The sequence below is a fragment of the Boleophthalmus pectinirostris genome, unplaced genomic scaffold (assembly GCF_026225935.1).
Source record: "Boleophthalmus pectinirostris isolate CB_2022bp ecotype Guang Dong unplaced genomic scaffold, ASM2622593v1 HiC_scaffold_10, whole genome shotgun sequence".
Taxonomy (NCBI): Eukaryota; Metazoa; Chordata; class Actinopteri; order Gobiiformes; family Gobiidae; genus Boleophthalmus; species Boleophthalmus pectinirostris.
Window position 1 is genome coordinate 1,163,090 of NW_026570971.1, and position 15,444 is coordinate 1,178,533.

The 15,444-nt window shown below is 39.2% G+C and overlaps 2 protein-coding genes, 1 long non-coding RNA gene and 1 pseudogene across 7 annotated transcripts in view; 2 read left to right on the forward strand and 2 right to left on the reverse strand.

Moving 5' to 3' along the window:
- Positions 1–15,444, reverse strand: part of LOC129410510 (zinc finger protein 271-like) — a 688,773-nt gene that overhangs the window by 5,046 nt on the left and 668,283 nt on the right. The window lies entirely within an intron of this gene.
- On the forward strand, positions 1,498–10,689 carry LOC110174618 (zinc finger protein 239-like). 5 transcript variants are annotated; one of them, XM_055159000.1, is made up of 4 exons: positions 3,594–3,946; positions 4,879–5,098; positions 6,707–6,837; positions 7,690–10,689. In XM_055159000.1, exon 4 carries the CDS (start codon positions 7,712–7,714, stop codon positions 8,633–8,635), a length of 924 nt encoding a protein of 307 aa, XP_055014975.1. In that variant the 5' UTR covers positions 3,594–3,946; positions 4,879–5,098; positions 6,707–6,837; positions 7,690–7,711; the 3' UTR covers positions 8,636–10,689. The 5 variants fall into 5 exon arrangements, with proteins under 5 accessions (XP_055014984.1, XP_020796378.2, XP_055014975.1 ...); XM_055159009.1 differs by lacking the exons at positions 3,594–3,946; positions 4,879–5,098 and adding an exon at positions 1,498–2,270 and having other exon boundaries at positions 6,808–6,819; positions 7,762–10,689; XM_055158994.1 differs by having other exon boundaries at positions 4,879–6,837.
- On the reverse strand, positions 12,525–13,255 carry LOC129410628 (uncharacterized). The gene is made up of 3 exons (XR_008632944.1): positions 12,911–13,255; positions 12,712–12,805; positions 12,525–12,642 (listed from the first exon to the last, which is right to left on the reverse strand). It is a non-coding gene; the product is annotated as an uncharacterized LOC129410628 (long non-coding RNA).
- Positions 13,887–15,444, forward strand: part of LOC129410625 (zinc finger protein OZF-like) — an 8,350-nt pseudogene continuing 6,792 nt past the window's right edge.

The following is a 15,444-nucleotide window of genomic DNA, read 5'->3' on the forward strand; positions in this document are numbered from 1 at the left end:
GAGGTACGGCTGTCTTCTGCCAGCTCTAAATCTGTAGAGCAGGAGGGTCAAACTCAAATTCACAGAGGCCAAAATTAAAAACTGGAATTAAGTCGTGGGTCAAACTAAATATTTATTGAAAAAATTTAACAACATCTGCATGTTTTCTCTTTTCTTTTGAGAAATCATAAAAACCAGGACAAGTCCAGAAAAAGACTCTGTTATTGTCCCTGTCCTGCTCCACAAAACCTCTGAGTACTGTGAGTCCCCAAAGGCCAAGTTTTTCAAAAAGAGGCACCAGAGGTAAAAATCCTCCAGTGGAACAAACGTTCTGTGAATGTGGATGTCGCCCTCTACAGGCGAGTCAATGGTAGAGCTCAGCTCCTCCCAAAGGAAAAACATGACACTGTCTTCAGAGCTGCACAAAGAAATGGGACACAGAAAGGACTTTGGGCTTAATAAGAGACCGATTTGACTGAACAACTTGTTTGTTTGATTGTTTGGATGTTCTACTTGTTTGGATGTTCTACTTGTTTGGATGTTCTACTTGTGCCTCATGTTCCTTTAAGCCCCGGAGGTCACTTCCCTGTCTCCTCCTCCTCCTCACTGTGGTTCATGCTCAGCTCTGCGTCAGGGACAAACATGTGAATTGGAGGATTTTTCGGATTCCAAACTGTCTCTTCCTTCATCGGTGAGTTTGTTGAGCAACAAACGGTGAATTATTTTTATGTTTAGTTCGTATTTGTGTTGTTAAATCGCACTTAGCGTCTTGTTTGTTCGCTCCGCTCCCATTCAAAACCCCTGTGGATATTAGCTCCGTTTACTCGCGCTGGGAGTTATTTAAACACCGATTATACTCATTAAATATGAACGTTTTTAAGTTTATAGTCAAGCCGAATTGTAGATCGAAAAATCTATTTTATTAGAACCATTCATTCGTTTGTTCATTCATTTGTCACTTGGTTGCAGAATGAAACTGAAATAAGATTGATAACATTCATTTACAAAGTTATATATTGATAAAGTGTTTGTTCTGCATGTGTAAATATGTTTGTTATCTGCCTGTGGTAGGATAAAAAGGTGAACTTGTTTATTTAACTTGAGGAAAAATGTGGTTATTTCTACACAAAGTTGGGATCTGCAGGTATTCAAAATGTTTACAAAAGGTAATTTTATACTACAAAACTGATACTAATGGTATCACTTTTATTCTCAAGGAACACTTTGGATAAGAGTGGGAGAAAATAATTAAACTTTTTTTCATATTCATTATAAAAAAGACACCCCCAAATAACACTTTAAATGTTGTAATGTTTTGACTATATTTTGATTCATTTCTGTGACTCTTTTACTCACATAGAATTATTCAGGTTCAGCTGCAACACCAAATGCAATTGATTCATTCAGTCAAATGGAACTTGCTCGTAAAACACTGAAACACTCTCACATATGATTTACTATGTGTGATTTTATGTGTATTTAGTTACAGTTACTTTATTTGAACAGTTAAAAAAAGTGATTTTACTTGACACTTTCTTTCCTTTGTTCTAATGCAGAGCTACAAGATCCACCATCAGAATGACCTTCACATGTGACCAGTGTGGAAAGGTGTGGCCAAATGCTTCCAGGCTTAAAGTACATTACAGAACTCACACAGGAGAAAGACCGTACAGCTGTGATGTTTGTGAGAAGACATTTTCACAGTTAAGCTCCCTAGTATCACATATGAGAATCCACACAGGAGAGAGGCCATACGAGTGTGACCAGTGTGGGAAGGTGTGGCCAAAAGCTTCGGACCTGAAAAGACACTACAGAACTCACACAGGAGAAAGACCGTACAGCTGTGACCAGTGTGGGAAGGGATTTAAACACTCTGGTGCGCTCAGTGAACATATGAGAATCCACACGGGAGAGAAACCATTTGACTGTGAAGTGTGTGGGAAGGGATTTAGTCACTCTAGTGTCCTCCATAACCATATGAGAATCCACACAGGGGAAAAACCATACAGATGTGATGTTTGTGAGAAAACATTTTCACTGTTAAGCTCCCTAGTATCACATATGAGAATCCATACAGGAGAGAAACCATTTGAATGTGACCAGTGTGGGAAGGGATTTCGAGAGTCTGGTCATCTCCATCAACATATGAGAACCCACACGGGGGAAAAACCATACAGCTGTGATGTTTGTGAGAAGACATTTTCACGGTCATGCTACCTAGAAGCACATATGAGAGTCCACACAGGAGAGAAACCATACGAGTGTGACCAGTGTGGGAAAACTTTCTCTCAGTCATCTAATCTAAATACACATATGAAAACTCACTCCTGGTTGATACTATATGAGTGTGACCAGTGTGAAGAGGCTTTTAGAACATCCCAGGAGCTCTCCAGTCACTACCGAACACACACAGGAGACGAACCAGACGACTGTGAAGAAAGAGGTGAAGGATTTCAGGTCTGTGAGGAACCGTCTAAAACATGTCCAAATGTTCCAGAGTGAAGAGAAAAGCTGCAGCTCTGACCAGTGTGGGACGACTCTCTGAGACAAGCTGCTCATCTGAAGGTGCACCCTCTTGAACACACTAAAGGAGAAAGAGCTGCTGAGGCCGGATCAAGTGAGCCTAAAGTCAGACTCAAAAAGCTGGAGATCAGGCTTCAGAGACTCCAGACTGTGGAACTGAACTCTGTGTAGTGTCAACAATTAAAGGCTTTAAATGATATATAAAGATTCTTTTATTAGAAAGAGATTTTATCTGAAGTTTGTCCATGTTGTCTTCATTTTATTGTTTTTCACTTTTAGCTTTTAGTCCTGCTTCACTGCATTTCCCTAATCAGAGATACAGATCTGAAATTGTATTTTGTCTTTTAGCAACCCACAACAGATGTTTATTCTTTTCATGGATCATGTGATGAAAAGTGTGAAGAAAAATATTAGAATTGGAAAATAAAATCTGGTTTAGCGTTTTGAGCTTTGCAGATGTAGAGAATGTAATAATGCAGGAGACAAAACACAATTCCAGGTGACTTAAAGCTCACAGGAGTCTGTTTCTCGTGTCTCACATGGGAGGAGCTCAGAGTAGAGTCGCTGCTCCTCCACGTCGAGAGGAGCCAGTTGAGGTGGTTCGGGCATCTGTTCCGGATGCCTCCTGGGCGTCTCCCTCGGGAGGTGTTTCGGGCATGTCCCAGTGGGAGGAGGCGCCGGGGAAGAGCCAGGACACGCTGGAGGGACTATGTCTCTCAGCTGGCCTGGGAACGACTCGGGGTCCCCCTGGAGGACGGAGGAAAATCGATGGAGGAGTCTATTTTACATAATATCTGACCTTTTTAAATGTATTAATCTATCGTTGCATTATGATTATTAAAAACCTGTTGAATAATTGAAAAAAATAAAGTGTTTATTTGCGTGTGTATTTACGGTCCTGTTCCAGATGTGACTTAAACCGCAGAGGAGTCTATTTTACATAATATTCAACCTTTTAAACATATTAATCTATCGTTGCATTATGATTATTTAAAAACCTGTTGAATAATTTGAAAAAAAAAAAAAAAGTTTATTTGTGTACGGTCCTGTTCCAGATGTAAAAATCCTCCAGTGGAACAAACGTTCTGTGAATGTGGATGTCGCCCTCTACAGGCGAGTCAATGGTAGAGCTCAGCTCCTCCTCCCAAAGGAAAAACATGACACTGTCTTCAGAGCTGCACAAAGAAATGGGACACGTGGGACAGAAAGGACTTTGGGAGACACACAAACATGGATGTGAATGTGTGCGGCGCACTTCCTAAAGCCCTTATTTGGATGTTCTACTTGTTTGGATGTTCTACTTGTGCCTCATGTTCCTTTAAGCCCCGGAGGTCACTTCCCTGTCTCCTCCTCCTCCTCACTGTGGTTCATGTTCAGCTCTGCGTCAGGGACAAATCTGTGAACTGGAGCATTTTTCGGATTCCAAACTGTCTCTTCCTCATCGGTGAGTTGTTGAGCAACAATCAGTGAATTATTTTTATGATTAGCTCGTATTTGTGTTGCTAAATAGCACTTACCCAGAGAGCAAAAAGCACCGCGGATCCGTAAAAATAAGCCCGGATCCGCCCAGGACCCGTTTTGGATCCGCGTTCAGAACCGAGTTATCTGCCCCGGATCTGCCACGTATCTGTTTATTCTGTCGTTTGGAGCCTAAATATGCTTCAGGTTTGATCTTGAGCCATTTCCTACTGACCTAAATACACACAAGCAGCATTTGCATTGAAATTGTAAATTGTAAATAAAACACCTTTTAAACCTTTTGCGCTTTAATTATTTATGATCATCTGCATTTTGAAGTTATTTTTTTATTGAGTACAATTGAGTATTTTTGATATATGAAAAAGTACTCTTCCCTTTTTGATTAATGAATGAATTATTGATGACTGTTTAATAGTTGATTGATTGCAGGATGAAAATGAAATAAGATAGATGACATTAATTTACAAAGTTATATATTGATAAACTTATATATGACAAAAATACATCTGCACACATTTTTCTGTGAACCTTTGAACTTATTACTGGAACTATTATTCTTTTGGATTCAACCGCTGCTTCAAACAATAATACAAATACTAAATACCGTCTATTACTGTTGTTGTCCTGTTTGTTTAATTATTATTTAATATATATCAATACATTTAGCTTTAAATCTTTAATACAGGTTGTCTGTGTTTTATTCACACCTCAGGCTCCTTTAAGGACCAGCCTCCTGATGCTGACAATTGTAATTACTCGTTATTTACCGTGGTCATAGTCAATCTAGCCGACTAGTGTTACAAATACATCCTGGCGGTAATGGATCATTTTACACACTTTGCACAAGAAAAAGCTAAAACAGTGTTGGATAAGATATTGAAGCATTTTGCTCTCAAGTTTGGTTTTCCAGTGAGAATCCATCACGACATCGGCCGAGAATTCAAAAATCAACTCTTCTCCCGGCTCCAGCAAACTTGTGGTCTCGGCGGCTCCCACACCGCACTTGAACCATCGTCAGGGGAACAGGCAGGTGGAGCGTTTCAACAGGACCCTGCTCTCCATGCTGACGAGCCTCACAGGCGGTGAAAAGACCGACTGGAAAGAATCACTGGCAAAGGTAGCGCACGCCTGTAATTGCACTAAAAGTGACGCCACAGGGTTCTCAGCATATTACCTGCTTTTCTACGGCAGCCCCAGACTCCCAATAGACATTCTGTTTAACCTGCCAAGCCAAGAACAACAAGCCATGAGCTCTGAGGAGCATGTGCAGAAGAGACAGTCACAAATGAGCGAGGCCGATCAGATCACAGCTAAAGCAGCACAGAAAGAAGTTTCACAGAGTAAATATTATTATGACCAAACGACACATGGTGTGTAGCTGTATCCAGTCAACAGTCAAAGTGTAAAATTCAGATTAATAGGCAATAAACATTTATAAATAGTCACGGTTTTATTTACGAAAAACGATGGAAACTTAAAACTGTTATTACAGAGTGGAAAGAAAAGAATATTGTACATAAATGTAATTTCTGTGTAAATTATAATTTTTTGTATTGTGTATATGTACAATTAAAGTTAATCAGCAGTAGCAGAAAGCCAAGGCATCAGAAACTAAAGTCTCCATTTATTTTGTTTATTTCAGTGCCAACCTCTCTCCACACAAATATTTTAAACTGTTAGAAGTTCCGGCCCAGTACCTGCTACACTAACAAAAAGAGGATATTTACAATATTTAACAAAAAGAGGCTCTAGTCAGCTGTGTAACTAAAAGTGACAAAATTAGGTTGTACAAATTATAATAACACAAAACAACAGAACAAACCAGTCTCCTCAAAGTCACAAAGGACTCATAGTGTCTCGAGAAAAAGCTACTCAAGAGACACAACAAGTGGCCTGCAGCTCACAGCAGAACAGCAGCTGTGAGTGCCAGGGGGCAGGTCCTTTTATAGGTGTGGCAGCTGCAGTTGTAGCCTCAGGACTGACCAGGTGTTAGTGCGATGCACCAATCAGCTGGAAGGGACCCAGGTGCCAGCTGGAATTGATTCCACCAATCACAGCAGGGGCCTGGCAGACGGAGGCTTGCACACGCACAGGGATCAACAGCAGGGACTTAAACATACAGTATATGGCTCCAGGAGGAGCTGGAGCCCTGTGGCCGTAACAGCCAGCGCAGCGTAGAGGTGCCGAGGCTGAGGAGCATCAGGAGCAGCTCATCAATCATCCCTAACTCTAAACATGGGCGTCCCACTCCTCACAAGCAGCTTATTAAAACTGGTTCAGTGACATAAAGACTAGAAACAGAAATGCTAAGGCTTAAGAAAAAGCACAAGATTTGTTGAGTTTATTGCACGTGCCAAAAGTGTCTGAATTAAACATCGTGATGGTGACAGACAAAGAGAAAATGTTGGCCGATTTTGTGTCTGGTTACAAGTAAAAAGTTAATGTTTCAATTAAAGGTGAAATTGTTCATTTAACTAGAGGAAATATTTGGTTATTTCTATATAAAGTTGGTATCTCCAGATATTCAAAATGTTTACAAAAGGTCATTTTATATTACAAAAGTGATACTAATGATATAACAGGCAACCATTGTACTCAAGGGACAATTTGGATAAGAGGGGGAAAAATGTTAGTTATGTTGTAAAAATGCACCTCCAATAACACTTTTAATGTTGTAATGTTTTGATTATATTTTGATTCATTTCTGTGGCTCTTTTACTCACAGAGAATTATTCAGGTTCAGCTGCAAAACCACATGTGTCCAGTAGGTGTCGGTAATGGCACAGTTGAGGCAGACTGAAGCTCTCGGGCGCAGCAGAAGAAGAGCTGTTATTCTGTGTTTTTCTGTGTTTACAGGTGGGTTAAATGCACAAGCACCACGTGATTTACAACACAGGATGTTTATACAAGTCTACAAATATGTTTTATGAAGCCAAGTTGTATTTTGAAGTTATTCTGTTGTAATAAACGATCTGTTACCTGCCGCTAGCATCGATGCTAACGGCGCTCTTCAGTGTTTGTCTGTAAATGTTTATAAATCATGTTTTAGTTTATTAATGTGAAGTTTACTGTTGTGTACGACTATAATCTGTCATTTCAAGTTCTGCTGATACAAGAGACTGATTAGAGCAGCACATGAAAATACGTTTGTGTTTGGTCAAGTTCAGGGTTATTTATATTTATATGAACTTGTTTTTCTTTGTACAAAACCTGTAACAGAAAATATTGTAAATAAGTGTGTAATGACTAAAGTATTAGTGCAGAGTCATAGAGCAGAAGCAGCACAGTTCAGTGTAAACAGTTGTTAAAGGTCAGTCCCCATGACTCAGCAGAGCTGTTTTTCTGTCTTTACACAATTAAAGTTGTTCTGTTCCACCAAAGCCCTGGATTCTGTCTTCACGTGTGTCACATTTATCAGATCTGCTCAACATGTGGATTAGAATCACAGTAACAAAGTTGTTCAATGTCTCTGTTTATGTTTCCTTCATTTGATCTTTTTTTGCTACAGAGAGAAAAAGTGTGACTTTAAAATAAAATACAAACTTAGTTGATTCATTCAGTTAAATGGAACTTGCATGTAAAACACTGACACATTCTCACATCTGATTTACTATGTGTGATTTTATGTGTATTTAGTTACAGTTACTTTATTTGAACAGTTAAAAAAGTGATTTTACTTGACACTTTCTTTTCTTTGTTCTAATGCAGAGCTACAAGATCCACCAACAGAATGACCTTCACATGTGACCAGTGTGGGAAGGTGTGGCCAAATGCTTCCAGACTTAAAGTACATTACAGAACTCACACAGGAGAAAGACCATACAGCTGTGACCAGTGTGAGAAGACATTTTCACTGTCAAGCCACCTGGGATCACATATGCGAATCCACACAGGAGAGAGACCATACGAGTGTGACCAGTGTGGAAAAGTGTGGCCAAAAGCTTCGCACCTGAAAAGACACTACAGAACTCACACAGGAGAAAGACCGTACAGCTGTGACCAGTGTGGGAAGGGATTTAAACACTCTGGTGCGCTCAGTGAACATATGAGAATCCACACAGGAGAGAAACCATTTGACTGTGAAATGTGTGGGAAGGGATTTAGTCACTACAGTGCCCTCCATCAACATATGAGAATCCACACAGGGGAAAAACCATACAGTTGTGATGTTTGTGAGAAGACATTTTCACTGTCAAGCTCCCTAGTATCACATATGAGAATCCACACAGGAGAGAAACCATTTGAATGTGACCAGTGTGGAAAGGGATTTACAGAGTCTGGTCATCTCCATCAACATATGAGAATCCACACGGGGGAAAAACCATACAGCTGTGATGTTTGTGAGAAGACATTTTCACAGACAAGCACCCTAGTATCACATATGAGAGTCCACACAAGAGAGAAGCCATATGAGTGTGACCAGTGTGGGAAATCTTTCTCTCAGTCATCCAATCTGAATACACACATGAGAACTCACTCCTGGCTGATCCTATATGAGTGTGACCAGTGTGAAGAGGCTTTTAGAACATCCCAGGAGCTCTCCAGTCACTACCGAACACACACAGGAGACGAACCAGACGACTGTCAAGAAAGAGGGGAAGGATTTCAGGTCTGTGAGGAACCGTCTGAAACATGTCCAAATGTTCCAGACTGAAGAGAAAAGCTGCAGCTCTGACCAGTGTGGGACGACTTTGAGACAAGCTGGTCATCTGAATGTGCACCCTCTTGAACACACTAAAGGAGAAAGAGCTGCTGAGGCCGAATCAAGTGAGACTAAACTCAGACTCAAAAAGCTGGAGATCAGACTTCAGAGACTCCAGACTGTGAAACTAAGCTCTATGTAGTGTCAACAATTAAAAGCTTTAAATTATATGTAAAGATATTTTTTATTAGGAAGAGGTTTTAGTTGAAGTTTGTCCAGGGATGCACTGATACCACTTTTTTGAAAACCGATACGAGTATTATAATTCTTATAGTAACCTGTACTTGCCGATACTGAGCACCGATACCAATACGTTAATCCCCACCCCCATGAACATAAACTGAGTGTGTTTCCATACACATGAGTGTCCCATTTATTCTCCATATCCCGGTTATGTCAGTATTTGGGATGTGCTGTTCACATGCGCTGAGAAACCGGGACACTCATGTCCCATGTCCCAGTGACATGATCAGATGGAATATCCCAGTTTCTCGACATAATCTTACAAATGTGCAAGCGCAGAAGTTATATATTTAATAAACTGTGAAATATACAAATAACCATGAGATTAGAATGTGTTTAATTCAGCTTTGCCACATTTGTTTACATTTTACAGAAACAAAACCTAAACCTTATGACTCATTTGCATAAATTATAAGCACTGAAAAAAAATAAAAATAAACGTGACCTGATGTGGTTCAGTTTCTGTTGGACTAAAGGACACGACTCAGTGGAATATGAGTGTTCTCTCTGTGACAGAGGATGTGCTGCTGATGTTGAGTCTGTTCTGTGTTTCTGTCGTGTTGGAGATGGTTCATGTTTTCAGAGATGGTTCATGTTTTCAGAGAGTGCAGCTCTTTATTTAACATCATTTGACTCATGCACAGTCACTTCATTTATGTCGGCTCCATTTTGATGTAAAGACTGAAAGGTGTAAATAATTCTCATAACACTCACACTTTAGTGAAGATGATGGGCTTGTTGTAGTCCATGATGTTTGTTGTGTCCTCACTGCTCCTTCCTCCTCCTTGGTTCTTATAGTCGACCTCACGTCATAAACTTGCCCCAGACATGTTGTTTGTCTATTGGACGTATTCACACTTAACATTGCCACATTTGGGATACTGCATGTACACGCCACAGTATCCTGGTAACTATCGGAATATCCCACCTACAATATCCTGGTTTGTGATAATTGGGATACTGGCTTATTCTGGATACTGTAACTGGGATACTCCATAATGTGTCGTGTGATTGTGCTATCGGTGCGTGATATCAACAAATGTTTAACGTGTAGGAGTATATGAAGGAAGTATCGTATCGGTGCATCCCTAGTTTGTCCATGTTGTTCTTCATTGTATTGTTTTTCACTTTGAGTCTTTAGTCCTGCTTCACTGCACTTCCCTAATCAGAGACAGACCTGAAATTGCACTTTGTCTTTTTATTCTGTTTTGACTCTTTTTAGTAACCCACAGATTCAGGTTTATTCTTTTCATGGCTGCTGTGATGAAAAACGTGAAGTAAAATACTAGAATTAGAATCTGTTTTAGTGTTTTGCAGATGTAGATAATGTAATAATGCAGGAGACAAAACACAAGTCCAGGTCTGTTTTTGAGGAGGGAGCAGCATTAGAACAGGACTTAAAGCTCACAGGAGTCTATTTTACATAATATAGAACCTTTTAAACAAATTAATCTAATATTGAATTATAATTATTACAAACCTGTTGAATAATACAAAATAAAAAAAAGTTTATGTTCACGGCCCTGGTACAGAACATAAGCTTGTAGTTTAATGAGATTCATTTGGTCTATACTTTATGTTAACATAAAGTATCGGAAGACCAAATGAATCTCACTGGACGATAAGCTTGTAGTGTTCAGCCATTACAGATGAGTGGGAATATTCTTGTTAATGAATGAATTTGCAATAATCACCAATTTACCCCAAAAGAACCATTTGTGTTCCAAAACCTGAGGGAGATTGTGCCACTGTGTAAATAAAAGAAAATGAATAAACTTTGATCACATATTTCAACTAAAATGTCTGTTCTGTTCTGATTGAAAGGAGTTTATAATTATCTAGTTAAATCCATCACCAGAGGAAGCTCTAAAGTCTTCTTTTGTATTGTCATTAAAATATTTCTAAATTGTATTTACTTGTATATACATTTTTATTGAAATTGTTTCGTCCTTAGTTACACTTATTCAGCTTACAATAAAATAAATTTAACTTTTTAACCTGCTTTTTTTTTTTTTTATTTCCTGATTTTGTTCATCGGAGTTTGTCGCCATCGTGTGGACAAAAGTGAGAACTGCAGATATCCGCAAAAGCACTTGTAGTTCTCCATGTGGCCGCTAGAGGAAGTGTTAACTGTTAAATTAGCTTATTTATGAATGTTTTTATTCATTGTAAGTAATAATGAGATTACATTATTACAATAAAAAAGACCATTTATAATATTAATTAATTTAATTCTAATGTATTTGTTAAATGGATTACATTTATTTCATACTTTTTCTTTTTTTCAAAATGGAGGAGGAAAAATGCCAAAAAGAATTTGATATTACGAAAGAGCATTGTAGTCAGTGAAAAAAAAAAAAAAATCTGGAGGGGGGGGGGGGGATTATCTCGTAATTACGAGATACTATCTCGTAATTACGAGATACTATCTTTTACATTTACAATGCAAATGCTGCTGGTGTGTATTTAGGTCAGTAGGAAGTGGATCAGTATTAAATCTGAAGCATATTTAGGCTCCTCATGACACAATAAACAGATCCGCGGCAGATCCGGGGCAGATAACCCGGTTCCGAAAGCGGATCCAAAACAGGTCCCAGGCGGACCCGATAGTAACCGGGATACTGTGGATTCCCTCTGCTGGGCCAAGTTCCAAAAATGTAGAGACAGACCGCGGATCCGACAAAAGAAGCCCGGATCCGCGGCGGAGGCGCGGCTGATCCGCTGTGTATCTCGCGGATCCGCCTGGGACCTGTTTTGGGTTTAATCCAAGTGCAGTTTTTACCTCCAGAGGGTCTTTATCAGGCTGTTATGTCCATCTTCTTATTAACCATAGTATATTCTGAAACAGAGATGAAAAACATGATTTAACTCATAGGAAATACTTTAGCGCAGTAAAACTGAACTCTTTTGTTTTAGTTTGAGCCTGAGTATGAACATGAGACGTATTTCACTGCTGTTAATACACAATACTCTACTACATTTACTTTTACCACAACATTTAAAATATAATAATCAATTTATGATGGTGTTCATGGTCAATATCAGTGTAATATAGATGTGACACATTAGTGTTCATGTCAACATCTCTCACTGAAAGTCTGAAGCCCCGTCTCAAGTCCCAGAACAGAAAGTTAGAGACAAAGTCAGATCTGACTCCAAACTAAATCCTCACTGTCACAGAAATCATTAAAAGTACTTACTTCTGATCAGCGTGTCGGGCTCCTGATGGAGACACTCAGCAGAAGGACAGAGTCCTGATGGAGACACTCAGCAGAAGGACAGAGTCCTGATGGAGACACTCAGCAGAAGGACAGGGTCCTGATGGAGACACTCAGCAGAAGGACAGAGTCCTGATGGAGACACTCAGCAGAAGACAGTCTGGAACAATTCATCTGGAAAAACAACATAAGTTTTGGTTGGTTAGCTAACGTTAGCTGTTGTTAAAAGTTGTGCTTTTTATTACGTTACGTTATTGTATTATGGCACGTTGCGTTAAATTATTGTATTAAGGCACTGACATGATGCACTTTTAGTCTCAACTCAACAGTCAACACTCTAGTCTACACAAATAATAATTATCTCTGGTTAAAAACACAACCAGATCAGACACCGGTGTCACCGTCGCTCCACAGCCGAAGGCAGAGCGCCGAGAGCGGCGTCCAGCCAGAACCGAACCCGTTAGACACGACCAATGATCACGGAGCAGAATTACAATTCTGTGATCGTAAAAATATACAAAAATATAAGTAGCGTTATATAAAAATAGTATTTAGACTGGGATCTACCTCAAGAGATGGAGTTATCCTGACTCCTGACCTCACATCGTCTTCATCACGTCAGCTGCTCCTGTCGCTAACTTTCCTACTGCACTCGTCCAAACTGATAAAACACACACAGTCACACATGTAAACACACCACAATATAATGTTAACGTTATGTACATTAATGATGACTAATACAATTCACTTTTAAACTATTACTTACAGTTAAATCCGCGGACAACAGGTGGATGCTGCTTCTTTCCACTCAGGTGGAAAACTGGTTTAGCCGCGAATCCGCGCATTGATCGAACAAATCAATGTGTCAGAAACAAAGTGTTGTGTTAAAAGTACGTTCACAGTGCGGATCTAAGATGATTTAACCGCAGATTCTCTCTGTAACAGCAGCTCATCCAAGGGTTAGGATTAGCAACAGTCAGAAAGCGAATACGGAACAAATACGCAGCGGATCCGCAAAGCGGACGGACTGTGGGGCGGATTTGGCGGAGCGAAAGCGAATCCGCTGCGGATCCTGATGCTAGTAGGGAAAATAAACTATCTCGTAATTACGAGATAATCCCCCCTCCCTCCCCCCTCCAGATTATTATTTTTTTCACTGACTACAATGCTCTTTCGTAGGATATCGAGAGAAGATATACTTTTTTAATTTTATGATACCACTGACCATACAATTCAGAAAAAAGTGGGGTCAATGAGGTGTACAGTGGGAAACAGGAAAATAGATATTTTATTTTCTAGATTATGGTTTGGACATTCAGGATGAAATTATAAATGACATAAAATAGGAAAACATAATAGTGGACATTGTGACAACTGTGGCCAACCAGAAACAGTAGAGCATGTATTTATGGATCGTAACACATATAAAGAGGAAAGAAATATAATGAAGGAAGGAATCAAGGATTTAAAATGAAATTTGATTTAACAGAACTATTACAGCAGCACACAAGAAATAGTAGTTTTAAAGTTTTATTGAAGTTTGTTTGAGATATTAATTTGATTAACAGGATTTGATTCATTATTTTTTCTTTAGTTATTATTTGATCACGGTTGTTATTAGTATTATTATTATTATTTTATGCGTTTATTTTTATTTAGTTATTAGTCAGTGGTGTTTCAGTTCACACTCCTCACCAGTGGGGGGCGGTAATGCTCCAGTTGTTGTTGGTCAATAAAACTCCACTGTGGTTCATGTTCAGCTCTGCGTCAGGGACAAACCTGTGAATTGGAGGATTTTTCGGATTCCAAACTGTCTCTTCCTCATCGGTGAGTTGTTGAGCAACAATCGGTGAATTATTTTTGTGTTTAGTTCGTATTTGTGTTGTTAAATCGCACTTAGCGTCTTGTTTGTTCGCTCCGCTCCCATTCAAAACCCTGTGGATATTAGCTCCGTTTACTCGCGCTGGGACTTTTACAAACACACATTATACTCATTAAATATTGAACGTTTTTAAGTTTACAGTCAAACCGAATCGTATATAACAATCTACTTTACTAGAAGCATCCATGCATTTATCATTCATTATTTTTTCCTTTTGAATTTTTTGTCCATTTTGACAGCTTTTTGGGTGAACACTAAATAATCTCTAGGCTTCCATTTTGTTTTTTCTTATGAATGAAGTGACGTAGCTTTATTACTGGAACTATTATTCTTTTGGATTCAACCGCTGCTTCAAACAATAATACAAATACTAAATACCGTCTATTACTGTTGTTGTCCTGTTTGTTTAATTATTATTTAATATATATCAATACATTTATCTTTAAATCTTTAATACAGGTTGTCTGTGTTTTATTCACACCTCAGGCTCCTTTAAGGACCAGCCTTCTGATGCTGACAATTGTAATTACTCGTTATTTACCGTGGTTGTAGTCAATCTAGCCGACTAGTGTTACAAATACATCCTGGCGGTAATGGAGCATTTTACACACTTTGCACAAGCGCCACAAAAAACAAGTCAACTAAAACAGTGTTGGACAAGTGCATGAGCTCTCAACTTTATGTTGCAGTATTCGGGATACTGCGTATACACGCCACAGTATCCCGGTTACTATCGGAATTTCTCAGCTACATTATCCCAGTTTCTCATAACCGGGATACTGGTTTATTCAGGATACAGTGTAAACATGCACCATGATGAAACCAGGATATTCAAAAAACCTGATCATAACTGTGATACTGATGTGCATGTAAACACACTCACTGAAACATTTTTACATATGATTTACTGTGTGTGATTTTATGTTTATTTAGTTACAGTTACTTTATTTGAACAGTTAAAAAATAGATTTTACTTGACACTTTCTTTCCTTTGTTCTAATGCAGAGCTACAAGATCCACCAACAAAATGGGGTTCACATGTGACCAGTGTGGGAAGGTGTGGCCAAGTGCTTCCGACCTGAAAAGACACTACAGAACTCACACAGGAGAAAGACCATACAGCTGTGACCAGTGTGGAAAGAAATTTAAACACTCTGGTGCTCTCAGTGACCATATGAGAATCCACACAGGAGAGAAACCATTTGAATGTGAAGAGTGTGGGAAGGGATTTTGTCACTCCAGTGCCCTCCATCAACATATAAGAATCCACACAGGGGAAAAACCATACAGTTGTGATATTTGTGAGAAGACATTTTCACGGTCAGGCACTCTAGTATCACATATGAGAATCCACACAGGAGAGAAACAATTTGAATGTGACCAGTGTGGGAAGGAATTTATACAATCTGGTCATCTCT

What these genes read in the sequence shown, in the direction of transcription:
- LOC110174618 (XM_055159009.1), top strand. Translation starts at nt 1,558, where the DNA reads ATGACCTTCACATGTGACCAGTGTGGAAAGGTGTGGCCAAATGCTTCC.